This window comes from Lucilia sericata, unplaced genomic scaffold (assembly GCF_015586225.1).
Source record: "Lucilia sericata isolate MDLA Ls3-8-SP2 unplaced genomic scaffold, ASM1558622v1 Contig000185F_arrow, whole genome shotgun sequence".
NCBI lineage: Eukaryota > Metazoa > Arthropoda > Insecta > Diptera > Calliphoridae > Lucilia > Lucilia sericata.
Window position 1 is genome coordinate 277,808 of NW_023994213.1, and position 15,855 is coordinate 293,662.

A 15,855-nucleotide genomic window follows, 5' to 3' on the forward strand; every position below is an offset into this window, starting at 1 on the left:
CAAGCTTTAAATTTATAAGTTTTACCCCAAAGAGTTAAACACTCTTAAAACTTATTTATTAGTTATGTATTAGAACGTTATGGGTTCCCTACATATGCTTTTATTATGTTAATTTATTACTATTTTTTTTATTGTTTTAGTAGTTTTAATTGTAGTTTTAAAATACAAAAATAAAGTCATGTGCTTAAGTAGAAAACAATAGCAAAAAGAACATCAGCTTGATTTATGGGAAATCGAAAACTAGTAATACACTCATTAATCATTGTTTTTTTTCCACAGCTGTGGTGAAATTAAGTAAAACTAAATAGAATTTGTAATGAAAAAAGTTAATTATAATGCAATAAAGTTTTAAGAATTGCTATTCCAGTTTTACAAATTGTAATTAATTGAGAAACAATTAATACAAATGTAATTTGTAAAACTATTAAATTAAATTTTAAAGCTAACAATTAATAGTTTTATGTTTTAAGTAAAACATAAGTGAGGATTTAACAACCTTGTCTTTGTTATAAGGTTTTGTAAATGTTTGTCATGTCATTTCGTTTGTGATTTCTACTATAAGACACTAAACAGTCGCTTTGTAGATATCCGACTGTCTGTCCGTATGTTCACTGAAACAACTTTTTTAAAGGTCTCAATTATCTTCGGAATTAATTTATTGGATCCCTTTATTTGATCTGCTTTTGAAAATTTAACTATTTAATACCAGCACATTCGGTCATATACATATTAAATATAAGATAAAAATTGTGAGAAATCAAGGTTTTTCGTATAATTTTGTATAAATCATGAATGGTATATTCTGCAGAAAGAAGACATTTTATTTGATATATATAGAGTCTAGGAAAAGGGTTGTGTGTTTATAATATATTATAAAATATGTGTTTTTAAAGTTTTTATTCACATCTCAACTATAAATGCACATGAAGTGAACATGAACTGTAAACCCTTTTTGGTCTGCAATGGCTTTTGATTATTCTTATACTTTTTATAGCTGTTTTCCATAAGTATAGAAAAACTACATAATTTTATAAAAATACCAAAATTCTTTAAATACTTTAAATAAATATATTACACGTATTGCAACACATTTAGTGTTTTTATACTGAGTCTTAAAAATTTATATTATTATCTAATTTATTAATTAAACATTTTTTGTGTGTTTTCACTACTTTATTTCCTTACTTTTTTACTGCAATCAATATTAATTATAATTTATTTTATTTATTGTATGCTTTAAGCTTAGCTTTCAAATTACAACATGTATAAAATTAAGCAGGTTTTTTTAGGTATTATAAATTTTATTAATATTATTATTTTCATTTTTTTTATAAATAATTTTATATTAAAAATATTTCAGGAAAAATAGTTTATTTTGCGAAATTTGTATAAACGTTCCAAATGAAAATTAACTCGATTTAAAATAATTTAAAAAGTTTTAGTAAACAAAAAATGCAAAAATTTAGACTACTCCGCACACGTGTTTAAAGTGTCTTCCTCAAAGAACTAAGACTGGTTCAAAACTAATCCAAATATATGGAAAAACATACTCCATTTAACATTGTAATGTCCTAGGCGAGGACCATGTAATCCATATTTGCATTACAGCAGAGTAATCGCAAAACTTCTCCCTTACTAAAATCAAGGGAGAACATGATCTGCAAGATGATTTTCAAAAAATCTACATTACATAGGCCTATTTTAGAGGATCATGTGCTCCAACAATGTTTACAGGGGAGTAATTTTGGGATACCTAAATGGATCATATACTCCAATAATTTTTGCAGGGATATTTGATATTTATTGTCGAAAGACTTCAGCAAAACCAAAAACTTTATGCAATAATTTTATTTTAAAAACATTTATTCCTATTATCCTTCTTAAATAACTTTAAAAATAAGCAAATTTTTTAAATTAACTACAAATCGAGTTTATATTTTCAATTGAAACGTTATTAACTTAAAGGAAAATAATCTTAATATTAATATATATTTTTTATAATTCCAAACTCTTTCAATTCACTCACACAGGTTACAGAATGTATAAATATTATGAACAACATTCTTAAACTACTCTACCGTAAGGATATTGGACAGACACACAACGATGTACGCGATATTATGCTCATACTCTTGCGTACTGTCATTAAAACTTCTCAGGCGCTGGATCGCGAAAATCAATTGGTTGGCAATTTGGTAGCCATTATGTTGGGCATACTACAACGCATGGATGCTTCACATTATGAGACTTTTGTTAAACATTTAAATAATCGTTTTGAGTTGCAAGATTTCATCATTGAAATCTTATTGGTTTTTGAGGAATTGGTATCACCTCATCAGAAGACCGTATTTCCACGTGATTGGATGGATATGATAATGCATCAGAACACTGTTATTTTGGGCTCTTTGCAACATTTGTCGGTCGTCATTGTAGATCATTTCTTCGATCCATTTGAGAAACAAGTTTGGTCGAATTTCTTTCAATGTTCGATTGCGTTTTTGATTCAGTCGCCTCTACAGCTAAATGACTTCAATGATAATAAGCGCCAGGTAATATTTGCTCGCTACCGTGATATACGCAAAGATACTGCTCAAGAGATTCGTAAAATGTGGTTCCAATTGGGTGAACACAAGCCGAAATTTGTACCCCAATTGGTGGAACCTATTTTAGAAATGAGTATGATTCCCGAAGTGGAACTAAGAAAAGCCACCATACCCATCTTCTTCGATATGATGCAGTGTGAATATTATAGTTCCAAACTAATTCATGACAGCTATGGTGATACCAAACGCAATAATGCTCACTACAAGGCCAATTTCAATGACTTTGAAACTGAAATGATTGAGAAACTTGATATACTAATCGGAGCCGGTAAAGGAGACGTGGAATATAAGGAATTATTTGCCGAAATTCTTTTGGAAAAATGTAGTGCACATAATATTTTAAATACCGAGGGTACCAAGTTTGTTAATATGGTTACAAAACTAATGGATCGTTTACTGGAATACCGCTGTATCATACAGGATGAAAGTAAGGAAAACCGTATGGCTTGTACCTTCTCCCTGCTGCAGTTCTATTCCCTGGTTAACCGCAAAGAAATGTACATACGTTATGTATATAAATTATGTGATTTACACATGGAATTTGACAATTATACCGAAGCGGCTTTTACCTTGAAATTGCACACCGAACTGTTAAATTGGAATGATACTGAACTATCGCCTTTACTAAGATCCCATCGTCATATACAATGCCGCACGCACCGAGAGTTGAAAGAAGCTCTATACTTTGAGGTCATTGATTATTTTGACAAGGGCAAAATGTGGGAATGCGCCATTGATATGTGCAAGGTTCTAGTGCAACAATATGAAAACGAAATTTACGATTATATCAAATTGGCCGATTTGCTTAAGAAAATGGCCCTCTTCTTTGAGAAGATATTGAAAGAAATGAGACATACTTCAGAATATTTCCGTGTTTGCTTTTATGGTTTGGGTTTCCCCAGATTTTTGCAAAACAAGGCCTACATCTATCGTGGCAAGGAATATGAACGTTTAAGTGATTTTAGTACACGCATATTAGTGCAACATCCTCAGGCTGAGCTAATGCACACTCTGGAACTGCCGGGAGAAGATATAACACAAGGTGATGGTCAATATATACAAATTAACAAAGTTGAACCCATAATGGATGAGTCGTGTGCCAAGTTTGATGACAAAATTATTTCAAATGAAATAATCAAATATTTCACCAACAACAATGTACAAAAGTTCAAATACTCACGACCCTATCGCGAGAGTAGTAGTGGTGATACGGATGGTGTAAGAAATCTGTGGTTGGAACGTACCATCTTGACCACCCAATTCCCCTTGCCGGGCATACTAAGATGGTTCCCAGTAGTAGATTCTAATACATTTAAGGTAAGTTGTAGGAGAATAACTGTATTTTAGAAAAATTGTAAAGAAAACGTTTTGCTTTCCTTAGATTACACCCATTGAACTGGCGGTTGAGACTATGAAATCGACCAATAAAGATATCAGAGATTTGATTATTGCCCATAAGAACGATGAAAACTTACCCATCAATCAGTTGAGCATGAAAATCAATGGTATTGTAGATCCAGCTGTCATGGGCGGTTTCAGCAAATATGAAGATGCTTTCCTCACCTGCGATTATTTAGAAGAGCATCCTAATCACAAAGAGCTAGTAGATGAATTAAAGGATTTAATAGCTTCTCAAATACCTTTATTGGAAATTGGTAAGTTTTACCTAATAATATTAATAACATTAAGTAAAATCTTGTTTATTTGTTGTTTACTTGTCTCAATTTTAGCAATTTCTCTGCATAAACAAAAGGCACCCGAAAGTTTGAAACTTTTCCATGAACGCATGGAAAGTTGTTTTGCCGATATGCAAGCAAATGTTGAAGCCAAATATGGCAAAAAGGTATGTTTAGCTTAACATTAGATTGACTATAAATTTTATTTCGATTCATTTTTATAGTCTTGCGATTTAAAGATTGATCGAGATTCGGTTATAATGCGACGCAATAACTCTTTCTTACCCAACATGTTTGACAACAACAATCGCTTGTCTGAAACCAGCATGGGTTCATCAGAGTAAGTAAATTTTAAAATATTTTAAAATTTCATGATCTCAAGAATGTATTCTAATTGCAGTAGCGGACTATCGAAATCAACCTCTTCCGTTAGACCTCAAACGAATTCGATTAAATCCACCTTTGGGTTTGCTTTTAATCCCAGGTACGTGTAAAATATTGAAACAGTTGAACAACTTTTACTTAAAATTACAGCATAGAAAAACAAATTGTGTAAAAAACATTTTAATAATTTCATTTTTTTACCATTTTTAATTGTTTTGTAAATAATTTTATTTTTGTGTTCTTCAGTTTAAGAATTTAATTATTTTTTCTGTAAATTTGTTGCAACTTTTCTTTCTTTAGTTTCTTAAAATTCTAAAGCTCCTTTTGTGTAAATTTTTTGCTTTATGTGTTGTGTTCTTTTTTTGTTTCCTTTTCCTTTTCGTTTGGTTTTTTCGTTGTTATTTGTTTTTGTAACACGCTCAGACCCAGTTTAGGACATTCGCCCAGCACGAAGAGCAAAACGAAGGATAAGACACCCTCAAAGAGAAGATCAATTAAAAAGGTTTGTTGTTATTTTATTAAAGAATTAAGAAATGTAGTATGTAATTGATATTTTTCTTATACATTTTAGTTGGATCGCGAAACATTAAGTCTACCAGTGGCGAATAGTCAGTGGTATACAACACCTTTAAGTACCATAACATCAACGCCTGAAAGAGATTCTAATACATCTATAATAAGTGCTTCCAATACCTCGTTGTCATCTGTCAAAACACCTGATCCAAAAGTGCTCACAGAAGAGGTAAATATTTTCATATAAAACTTAAACTTTGTCATTAAACAACAATATCTATATTAAAAACTTCTTTAGCTAACACCCAAAAGACCTTTACGCTCGGAAAAGGAAAAAGAAAGACGTTTATCACGTCCGGCTAGTATAGCTACTCCTACAGCCAGTATGAAGGGATTCTCGGCGGCCGATTCTCAATCGCTATCGGGTGCTGAAAGCAGCAACCGCAATTCAGTCGACACCACCGATTCAACATCGGAAGAAGACCTCATACCACCACCACTACCCGCCAAAACAAGAGACTCTACCGACTTTACAAGCCTCAATTATAGTTTGGATTGGAATAACGGTTCATTTTCATTGGGTGGTGCCATGAGTCCAACTGGTACAATTACCAGAACCACTTCCTGCTCCACTACTACCAGTATTGTCAACACATCATACGAATATGTTGAAGCTAAAAATTTCATTATCACATCGACTACTTTAGATGACAAAAAGAGGCCGCCCACGCCTCCACCAAAGCCATCGAGGAATAGCAAACACATTCCATAGTTTTTCAGGTTTCAAAATGGAAAATATTCGTGTTAACAAAAAAAAACAAAGTGACCAAAGTTAAGCCATAATACATAAATAAATAATATTTAAACAAAAACAATAAAATAAATATTTAAAAAGAAGTAAACAAGTGCCAAAAAAAAAAACATAAAACTAAAATATTGAAATCAAAAAACGAAACAAAACAATTTGACGAACGCTCGCTCTAAAATTTAAAGAAAAAGGAACTTTTTTAAAATTGATATTAAAAATTTTATGAAAAACAAAATTTTTACACTTTACATTCATAATTTGTACTAAATGTCTTCCCTTATTTTAATTCTATTTACTTATACATTTTATACTTATTGTGTCATTTTTCAAAAAACAATAACTTTAAATTTTAATAAGTTAATAATAATAAACAAATTATTTACTTCCAAAACTAACAAAAAAGAAAATCGTACTGAAAAGAAAACTCAGTATTCGTTTAACATTAATTATGCACAAAAATTAATTATTGTTGTTTAACTAATTTTAAGTAAGTGCCACAACAAATTAAGTTTTATATTAAACAAATAACAAACTTATTACAATTATTTTCTTATCGTTTTAAGTAACAAACACAAATGAAAAATCAAGTCAATTATTTAACAGAAAACAAAAAATCTAAAATAATGTTAAAACCAATTATTTATATTTATATAATTGATATTTCTTATTTTTTATGATTTTCACCTCATTGGCAATAACGTTTTTAATCGAAATTTATTTTTATTTTAGGATAACTTTTTTTATAAAATTTTCATTTCGGATAAACAATTTATGCTGCAATATATTGTTCTAAAATTTTAAACATTTATATGTGTCTTATTTTTAATTTAATGTTTATTTGTATTGTACTTGTTTTTATTGGTTTAGTTTTATGATTTTGGATCTTTATTTAATAAATGGCCAAAGATTTTATAAGTGTACACTAGATTTTATATTAAGAACAACGTTTTTAGAATAAATTTAATGTTTATATTATACACATACATACAAAAAATATACCTACTTATATGATTAACTATAATAAAAAGTTAAACAAAAATATGTGTTTTATTGGTAAGAATAATACAGAACGTGCGTATCTAAATTATTTTGTATATAAGCGACCACTCGCCCACTTGAAATTTTGAATTAAATAGTAACATATTATTCCTTCCTAACATATGTACCATATAATTTCAGGATTTATATATAGATGTTTGGCCTGTTGTGTTGGTTGGGATCGAAACCTCGACCTACGAACTGACATACTAGAAAAACACTACTCAGTCGTAGACTTCTTTAGTAACATACTAATTAAGAAAATATTCTAAAAAACTAAATAGGCTGTAATTACACCCTTCCACATTAATTTACCATCGGAAAAGGGTATTCCAATTAAACTAAATCATAAGAAAGCAGTTCCATTTGCTTTCAATGTCTTACGATTGTGTGTATTCTGCTTACGATCATACAGAGCTGTAAATTAATTATTCATTTTTGATTTTAATTCGTTGAGAATTACTAAATTTTTGAATTATTTTCTCAACAAAAAAGAATTGAATGAAATGTGTATCAATTCAAACGAATTAGTCAGAAATAATTTCAATTCAATTGAATTTGTGAAATGAATTGCAATTCGTTTCTAATTCAATTGAATTTGTGAAAATGAATCAGAAAAGAAAAATTAATTTGAATTGGAAATAAATTGCAATTAATTTTTGAGTGTAAACTCCCGCAAGGAATAGATAGCACGAACAATTTCAAATTTTTTTTTTTATATGAAAACCTAAATTACATTTCCAATAAAAATGTATGTCCTGGAATCGGTTTATCAAAAGCTTACATACATTTATATGTGTGTGTTTTTGTACTAATACGAAATAATTAAAAAGACTTGTTTAATATTTATTTTTGCTTTATTTAAAAAAATCTTAAATAATATCCCAGCAAAAAATAATTGATGTCATACTTTACAAACGACATCTTAATCACATCTAAAAATGCGATTGCATACTTTTCGCTTTTATAAACCAAACATATACTTACAAATTAAAACACAGTTAAAAATGAGAAAAGAGATGTGGAAAAGTCACTACAAACAACATATTCGAAGTACTTCAAATTTTGATGAAAAACCAATGAAATTTACATAAGCGTTTCATTGAAAGAATTTGGTTTATTTTTGACATACAAATATCGGATGTTTACAGCTTCTAAAGATAAGATTAGATGTAGTTCAAAGTTGTCAAAAATGAACAACATCCTTCCAATGGCACGCTAATGTAAAATTCATAGGTTTTTCACCTGAATTTGAAGCACTTCGGGTTACTAGTTGTGATGAAAATTCTACATCTTTTTCCACACTTTTTTTGCTGTGATTATAAAAGTGTTATAAAAATTTTGTTTAAAGAACTTGTAGTGTTTTTTGTTTGTTTTTTGAAATTGTATTAGTAAATCTGACAAGAATAACGACGTTGAAATAAAAAAAAATTATATATTTTTATAAAAAAACAATTAATTAAATTAAAACAAACTAGTAAAAGGAAAGAAACTTGCAGTCTATAAAGAATTTGTTTCTTTTTTTTTATTTGTATCTACTTCCCAGCAAAAAAGTGTGGAAAAAGATGTAGTATTTTCTTCACAACCCAGCAAAAAAAGTGAGGAAAAAGAAGTAGAATTTTCACCACAAATAACATACTTGAAGTACTTCCAATTTTGGTGAAAAACCTATGAATTTTACATTAGCGTGTCATTATAGGGATATTGTTCATTTTTGACAACTTTGAACTACATCTAATCTTATTCATAGATGCAGTAAAAATCCGATATTTGGATGTCAAAAATAAACCACATTCTTTCAATGACACGCTTATGTAAATTTCATTGGATTTTCAGCAAAATTTGATGTACTTCGAATATGTTATTTATACTGACTTTTCAACATCTCATCATGTAAGGAAATATTTGGTTTATAGAAGCGAAAAATATGCAATCGCATTTTTAGATGTGATTAAGATGTCGTTTGACATAAATTATTTTTTGCTGGGAACTAGTAATCCGAAGTGCTTCAAATTCGATTGAAAAATCTATGAATTTTACATTAGCGTGTCATTGGAGGGATGTTGTTCATTTTTGACAACTTTGAACTACTTCTAGAAGCAATAAAAATCCGATATTGGGATGTCAAAAATAAACCACATTATTTCAATGACAACCCAGCAAAAAAAGTGAGGAAAAAGAAGTAGAATATTCACCACAAATAACATACTTGAAGTACTTCCAATTTTGGTGAAAAACCTATGAATTTTACATTAGCGTGTCATTGGAGGGATGTTGTTCATTTTTGACAACTTTGAACTACATCTAATCTTATTCATAGATGCAATAAAAATCCGATATTTGGATGTCAAAAATAAACCACATTCTTTCAATGACACGCTTATGTAAATTTCATTGGATTTTCATTAAAATTTGATGTACTTCGAATATGTTATTTATAGTGACTTTTCAACATCTCTTTCCTCACTTTTAACTCGGTTTTTATTTGTAAGGAAATATTTGGTTTATAGAAGCGAAAAATATGCAATCGCATTTTTAGATGTGATTAAGATGTCGTTTGTAAAGTATGACATCAATTATTTTTTGGTGGGAAGCTTATGTAGATTTTACTGGTATTTCACTAAAACTTGATATACTTCAAATATGTTGTTTATAATAACTTTTCTACATCTATTTCCTCATTTTTAACTGGGTTTTCATTTGTAAGGAAATATTTGATTTATAAAAGCGGAAAATATGTAATCGCATTTTTAGATGTGATTAAGTCGTTTGTCGTTTGTAAAGTATGACATCAATTATTTTTTGCTAGTGTATGTTGAAATTTCATATAATTGTATCTTTTGAATTAATGATAACATTATTTTATATGGTTTAAAATTTATATTTTTACCTTGAAGTCAAAACCTACCTGCCCAAACTTCCGTTTGCCAGTGATCCAAAAGTAAGTACATATATAATATTAGTGGCTTTCAAACATATTTTTAATAAATTATTAAAGAAGTCATTTATTAAAAATAGTTATAAGTAACTTATTTATAAATATCATTAATATTTTTAATAACAAGTATTTTTTGGGACAGGAGGTCGTAAAAATAAAAAAGCAGCTAAACGCAAGGGAAAAATGAATGAAATAGCAAAATAATAAATCCAATAGTGGTAAGATAATAATTACAACAGTAAATAGTATAAAGCAAAATATCAAATTAAATTTTATTATTTTAGCATCAGCACAACATCTATTGAAATTAAATATCTGGACTTGAAAAGTAAAAAATTATTTTTTATTTATTTAGCAGATGAATCCGAAGAAGAGACTACTACAGGGGTGGCGTTGGAAGTGGTGGCATTTGGAGTGGAGAAAACATCATGATCATCATAGCAATGCGGTCTCTACAGGACCAAGTGGTGTTAGGGACAATTCCTCACAAATACAGAAAAAAAATGCAAGTTATACGCAGTGTTTACTGAGCTTTACCAAAGAATTTGGAGCAAATTATGTGAGAGATTTGTGGCATAATGAATTTAAACTGGATAGAGGGCAAATTTTCATGAGTGATCAACAGCAATGGCGACAATTTGTTGCACTTAACAAATAACAATTCCTCTACGACAGTAAGGAAAAGCAAGAAATTATAACAGCAAATGCCAATAATAATAATAACAACAACAATAATAGCTTAACAATAGAGAATTATCATGTGAAGCGTTTAGAAATACTTTTAAGTTCACCCAATGATTCGAATTTAGCTTTAGATTATATCAACACAAATGTAAATATACATTTTCTAAAAAATCTAACACGATTGCTCTGTTATTATGCCACTACAATGAAAACGACTCTGTCGGGATCGGTAAGTAGTGCAACAAGTAAAGACAGTAGTACCTACAGCAACATCAGTAGCAGTACTACAAAACAACCTAGTAATAGTAACAATGACAGGAAACCCCAACTAAATGTTAAAATATTTCGCAAAAGTTGTTTACCACTTTTGCGATTATGCATTGACGCCCATGAGGATCATGAATTGGCATGTCTCGACTCTGTTGTAGATGACTTACAAAAGGAGTTTGATACATATACAGCCAATAAACTGATCTGTGGCATTTTTGACATTATTTACGACCGTGAGATTATACCAAAAGAGTCATTTGAAAAGTGGTATAAAACAAGACAACACCAGCAATAGGACCAGAAAAAACATGTAAATTCAAAAAAAAAAAAAAAGACCTTTAAGTGCTCATTTAGAGGCTTATATGCAAAATCTACTTTAACAAAGTAAACTCAGCAAAAAATAATTGATGTCAAACTTTACAAACGACATCTTAATCACATCTAAAAATATGATTACATATTTTCCGTTTTTATAAACCAAATATTTCCTTACAAATGAAAACCCAGTTAAAAGTGAGGAAATAGATGTAGAAAAGTCATTACAAACAACATATTTGAAGTACATCAAGTTTTGGTGAAAAAACAGTAAAATTTACATAAACGTGCCATTGAAATAATGTGGATTTTTACTGCTTCTAAATATGTATAAGATTACATGTAGTTCAAAGTTATCAAAAATGAACAACATCCCTGCAATAAACCGTTTTTCATCCGAATTTGAAGCACTTCGGGTTACTAGTTCCCAGCAAAAAATTATTGATGTCATACTTTACGAACGACATCTTAATCACATCTAAAAATGCGATTACATATTTTTCGCTTTTATAAATCAAACATAATCTTACAAATGAAAAGACATTTAAAAGTGAGGAAAGATATGTTCAAAAGTCACTACAAATAACACATTCGAAGTACATACTTCAAATTTTGGTGAAAAACCAATGAAATTTACATTAGCGTGTCATTGAAAGAATGTGGTTTATTTTTGACATTGAAATATCAGATTTTTAATGCTTCTACAAATAAGGATATATGTAGTTCAAAGTTGCCAAAAATGAACAACATCCCTCCAATGACTCGTTAAGGGCCAAGTATGTTTGATAAGCCGCTTGCGTAGTCTATTTGGGCCTTTAATGTAAAATTTATAGATTTTCACCCGATTTTGAAGCACTTCGGGTTACTAGTTGTGATAAAAATACTAAATTTTTTTCCACACTTATTTTGCCCTAACCTTAATTTCTGTGGAATGGTCAGAATCAGACTCTACTGTCGAATTTTTGAAACATTATCTGGTAATTCTTGATTAAAATATAATTTATTAAAAATATGTATGAATATGAAACCACTATTATTGTATACATACTTTTTGGTTCAGTGGCAACAAAAGAGGATACGGACTGTGGCAAATCTTGTTGAATATCTTTGGATTTTACTTCATCTTTATTATCAACGGAAGTTTGGGCAGATATTGTGCAAGGTTCATCTTTTGATTTAACTGCAAGATAAAAATATAAATTTTAAATCATATAAAATAATGTTATCATTAATTCAAAAGGTACAGTTATATGAAATTTGAACTTACCCTACGTTTCTGTGGAAATGTCAGAATCAGACTCTACTGGCTGCATTGTAATAAGATCGCCAGCAGGAATATTTTCAGGCTCTTGTTGATTTTTTGAAACGTTATCTGGTAATTCTTGATCAACACACGTTAAATATCCATTAATTGTATCAAGAACATCGTCTACATTGTCCAACTCATGTTCATTAGTGTTGGCATCTGTAACATTGGGGTCATCGTAAGTTACTTTTTCGATTCGCTATCTGCAATCGCCGAAAAAAGTAACTTACTGCAACTGTTTGAGTTCCTATTGCTAAACCACTGGTCTGCTTAACGATATCTTAGTTTCCATCATCTGTCTGTACAGAGATCGACTGTAACTGTGATTCTACATTTACATCATTTTAGCGGGAATTTGTGTCTGTGTTTGGACATCAGCAGCCAAGTGTTCAAATGTTACGATCTCCAGGGTTCTGTCAGGATTAATAATTGGAATTACGTGTTTTCGTTGTTTTATGTTTGTAGAGTGCTCTGTATTTGATGCTGCACCACTAACTGCTATACCTACAGCTGGTATATTTATGGGTGTGGATGAGGTTGAAGCTGTTGGCATGGCATTACTTCACCCCTATGGACGTATGCTTGGTTGGTGCTGGTTGAAACGTTACAACCGTTGGTGGAGTACCTAACAGTAGTGGTGGTGTGCAGTATGGTGGTGGCACGTATGCTGTTGGCCCACTGGGAGTTACACTTCTGGGTGTAATATTTTGAAGTTGTGTACTCATTGAACCACCACTGGCCGCATGTTGAGGAGCAGGGTTTGAAAGAAGTATCGATTGCTCTCAAAATAACGGTTGTTTTTATATTGGGTCTGAAAATAAAGGGACATTTATTAGTATATAAATATTTTCTCTAACTTAAATATGTATTTTTATTTTTTTATCCGAAAATTACATGATTTGTTTTTAATATTCTACTTTTTGTTTACTTTGTTCAGAAATTTTCTTTTATCTGACAATTAAAACAATGAATGATTGATTTGATTTTTCGATTTTCTTTATGTTTGACAAATAAGGGAATGAAGAATTGATTGGATTTTTTAATAATTCTGCTTTCAGTTATTATAATACGATTTCTGACGTTAAAAAACCGGCACTTTTGCAATTTTTTCTTTTATTTCATTTTTAAGCCTACAATTTATTATGATCACTTTCTTATTTGAACACACTCCAATAATATTCAAGTTCAAGTTTCTTAATTACACATATAATTTTCTTTTTATGTTCTATTTTTCTTCACATAACTTTTTTAATAATTCTGCATGCGTAATATCATATGGTATAAATATATTAGAAGGTAGTTTCAATTTGCATTAATGTCAGTCTGATTAACCATCTGACAAGAAAGTCGATTTGAAGTTAAAGTAGAAAATAAAGCTACTATATTCATGAATATTAATCCCACATTTGCTTTTAAATTCAAACTTCAAATAAATAAAAATATTTTATTGCAAATAAAAAAATATCTAACAACAAAAAAAAAAAAATATACATATATATATTTTAATAAAAATGAGCTGTCTTTTTCCGAACTGCGTACTATCCCGTATATTCGCAAAGAATGGTTAAAGGTATATATACATATGTTATATTTTTGGTTGAAGTTCATTCGTAATATTTTCAATTAAAAGTTGTGTAATATCCGTCTGTCTGTTGAAAGTACTATAGAGTCCGTTCGAAGATTTAATGTAATCCCTGTACAAATGTTTTCCCGGAATACTGTTTTAAGATTCATAACTTTGTTTTTGTTGTTGTAACATCTAAAACTATACAAAGATCTAGTTGGGGGTTCCTCATCAATGTCCAGGCCTAAAAATTCTGCTACATCCTGTTGGGTTGGTGGGAATTGAAACCTCGACTAACGTACTGACATACTAGAAACACACTACACTCGATCGTTGACTTTTTTAATAACATAGTAAAAAATGGCTGCAATTCATTAACGCTACAATCGAAAAAAGGGTATTCCAATTAAACTAAATCATAAAAAAGCAGTTCCATTTCCATAGCGATCATACAGAGCTGTAAATGAATTATTCATTTTTTTATTTTAATTCGTTACGAATTAACAAATTTTTGAATTATTTTCACAACAAAAAATCAATTCAAACGAATTAGGCAGAAATTCATTTCAATTCTTTTTCAATTCAAATGAATTGGAATTCGCTTTTAATTCGATTGAGTTTGTGAAAATGAATTGCAATTTATTACAATTGAATTAACTTTGAGTTGAATGAAATCATAAATGAGTCGCAATCAATCAAAGGGAAAGAAAAGTGAAAATTTCTCCTACTAGAATGAAAATATTCAGTACAAAAATTGAAAAGCTTTGTCGTAGATCCACGCCTGATGGTGTTTGAATTTGGTTTCTTCAAGAAAAACTGATTTTTATTTCGAACTAAGAAACGAAAGTTGAAATTTGAGCCAATTGAGCATTCTATGAATTCATTTGAATCAGAAACGAGTTGCAATTTATTTGACAAATTCATTTGAATTGGAAATGAATTGCAATTAATTTTTGAGTGTAAATTCCCACAAGGGATAGATAGCAGCTTCTTAGTTAGTAGTTAGTTATATTATAAATACGCCCATGTGATGACAACCGTATTTCGCCTAACATTGGCGATTGTGAAATCAAATCGCAAGAAGTTTGGCGATTTCAAATCACAAACATTAACTAAAGTGAACTAATTTCATTCGATTGAAAAAAGGTTTCGAAATACGTCTGTTAAATAGCAAGTGATTGTTACAAATTTTTATTTTCGAAAATAATAACAGAGTTAATAGATATCATTTAAAATTTCAAACTTTTATATGAAAACCTAAAATTGATTATAGATTCTTACATTTCCATTAAATTTTATGTCCTGGAATCCGTTATATCCCACAGATACAAATTCTTATTTTATTTACTTCTTTATTTTTTTATTATTATAAACTTTTGATGAAATAAAAATTTGATTTTGAATAAAGCCTCAGTTCTTCAGAAAAAGCTTAAGTAGACAAAATTAATAAAAATATAAAAAAATAAAAGTCGTTATATATTTATTGATTACAAAATTTGATTGCTTGACCCTGAAACTCCTTTAAACCTAATAAATAAAAGCCCATTTATTTGTGTTTGCTGTGTGTGTGTTTTTGTCATATTATTCAAGTTTATTATTTATATAATTCCAACTAAATGGAGAAAGTCTGTTTTTTTTCTTAGCACCTAACACTTTAAAAGTAATATTTTTTGTTTTGACATTTGACTGGAAATTTATTTATGTATAAAATAAATTTAATTATTTAAAGATTTTTACAAAAAATCTGTTTTAGTAA

At 29.5% G+C, this 15,855-nt stretch overlaps 1 protein-coding gene and 1 long non-coding RNA gene across 8 annotated transcripts in view; one reads left to right on the forward strand and one right to left on the reverse strand.

Annotated features, from left to right (window-relative positions):
* The window catches only part of LOC119601664 (dedicator of cytokinesis protein 1), a 38,868-nt gene extending 32,758 nt beyond the window's left edge, over positions 1–6,110 (forward strand). For 4 of the 6 annotated variants that reach the window (XM_037952755.1, XM_037952758.1, XM_037952754.1 and 1 more), the window contains 8 exons: positions 2,031–3,920; positions 3,985–4,258; positions 4,334–4,446; positions 4,504–4,619; positions 4,680–4,763; positions 5,087–5,165; positions 5,235–5,405; positions 5,475–5,948. In XM_037952755.1, the coding sequence (XP_037808683.1) occupies positions 2,031–3,920; positions 3,985–4,258; positions 4,334–4,446; positions 4,504–4,619; positions 4,680–4,763; positions 5,087–5,165; positions 5,235–5,405; positions 5,475–5,948 (3,201 nt within the window). Of the gene's footprint in view, positions 1–2,030; positions 3,921–3,984; positions 4,259–4,333; positions 4,447–4,503; positions 4,620–4,679; positions 4,764–4,909; positions 5,166–5,234; positions 5,406–5,474 lie in introns of those variants that run through there. The other 2 variants (XM_037952756.1, XM_037952760.1) reach the window with 2 other exon arrangements.
* A 5,448-nt stretch (positions 6,111–11,558) lies between these two features.
* LOC119601681 lies at positions 11,559–13,771 on the reverse strand. Of its 2 annotated transcripts, none has more exons than XR_005231262.1 (3): positions 13,464–13,771; positions 12,497–13,346; positions 11,559–12,409 (listed from the first exon to the last, which is right to left on the reverse strand). It is a non-coding gene; the product is annotated as an uncharacterized LOC119601681 (long non-coding RNA). The 2 variants fall into 2 exon arrangements; XR_005231261.1 differs by having other exon boundaries at positions 13,430–13,771.
* Between the last annotated feature and the right edge of the window lie 2,084 nt (positions 13,772–15,855).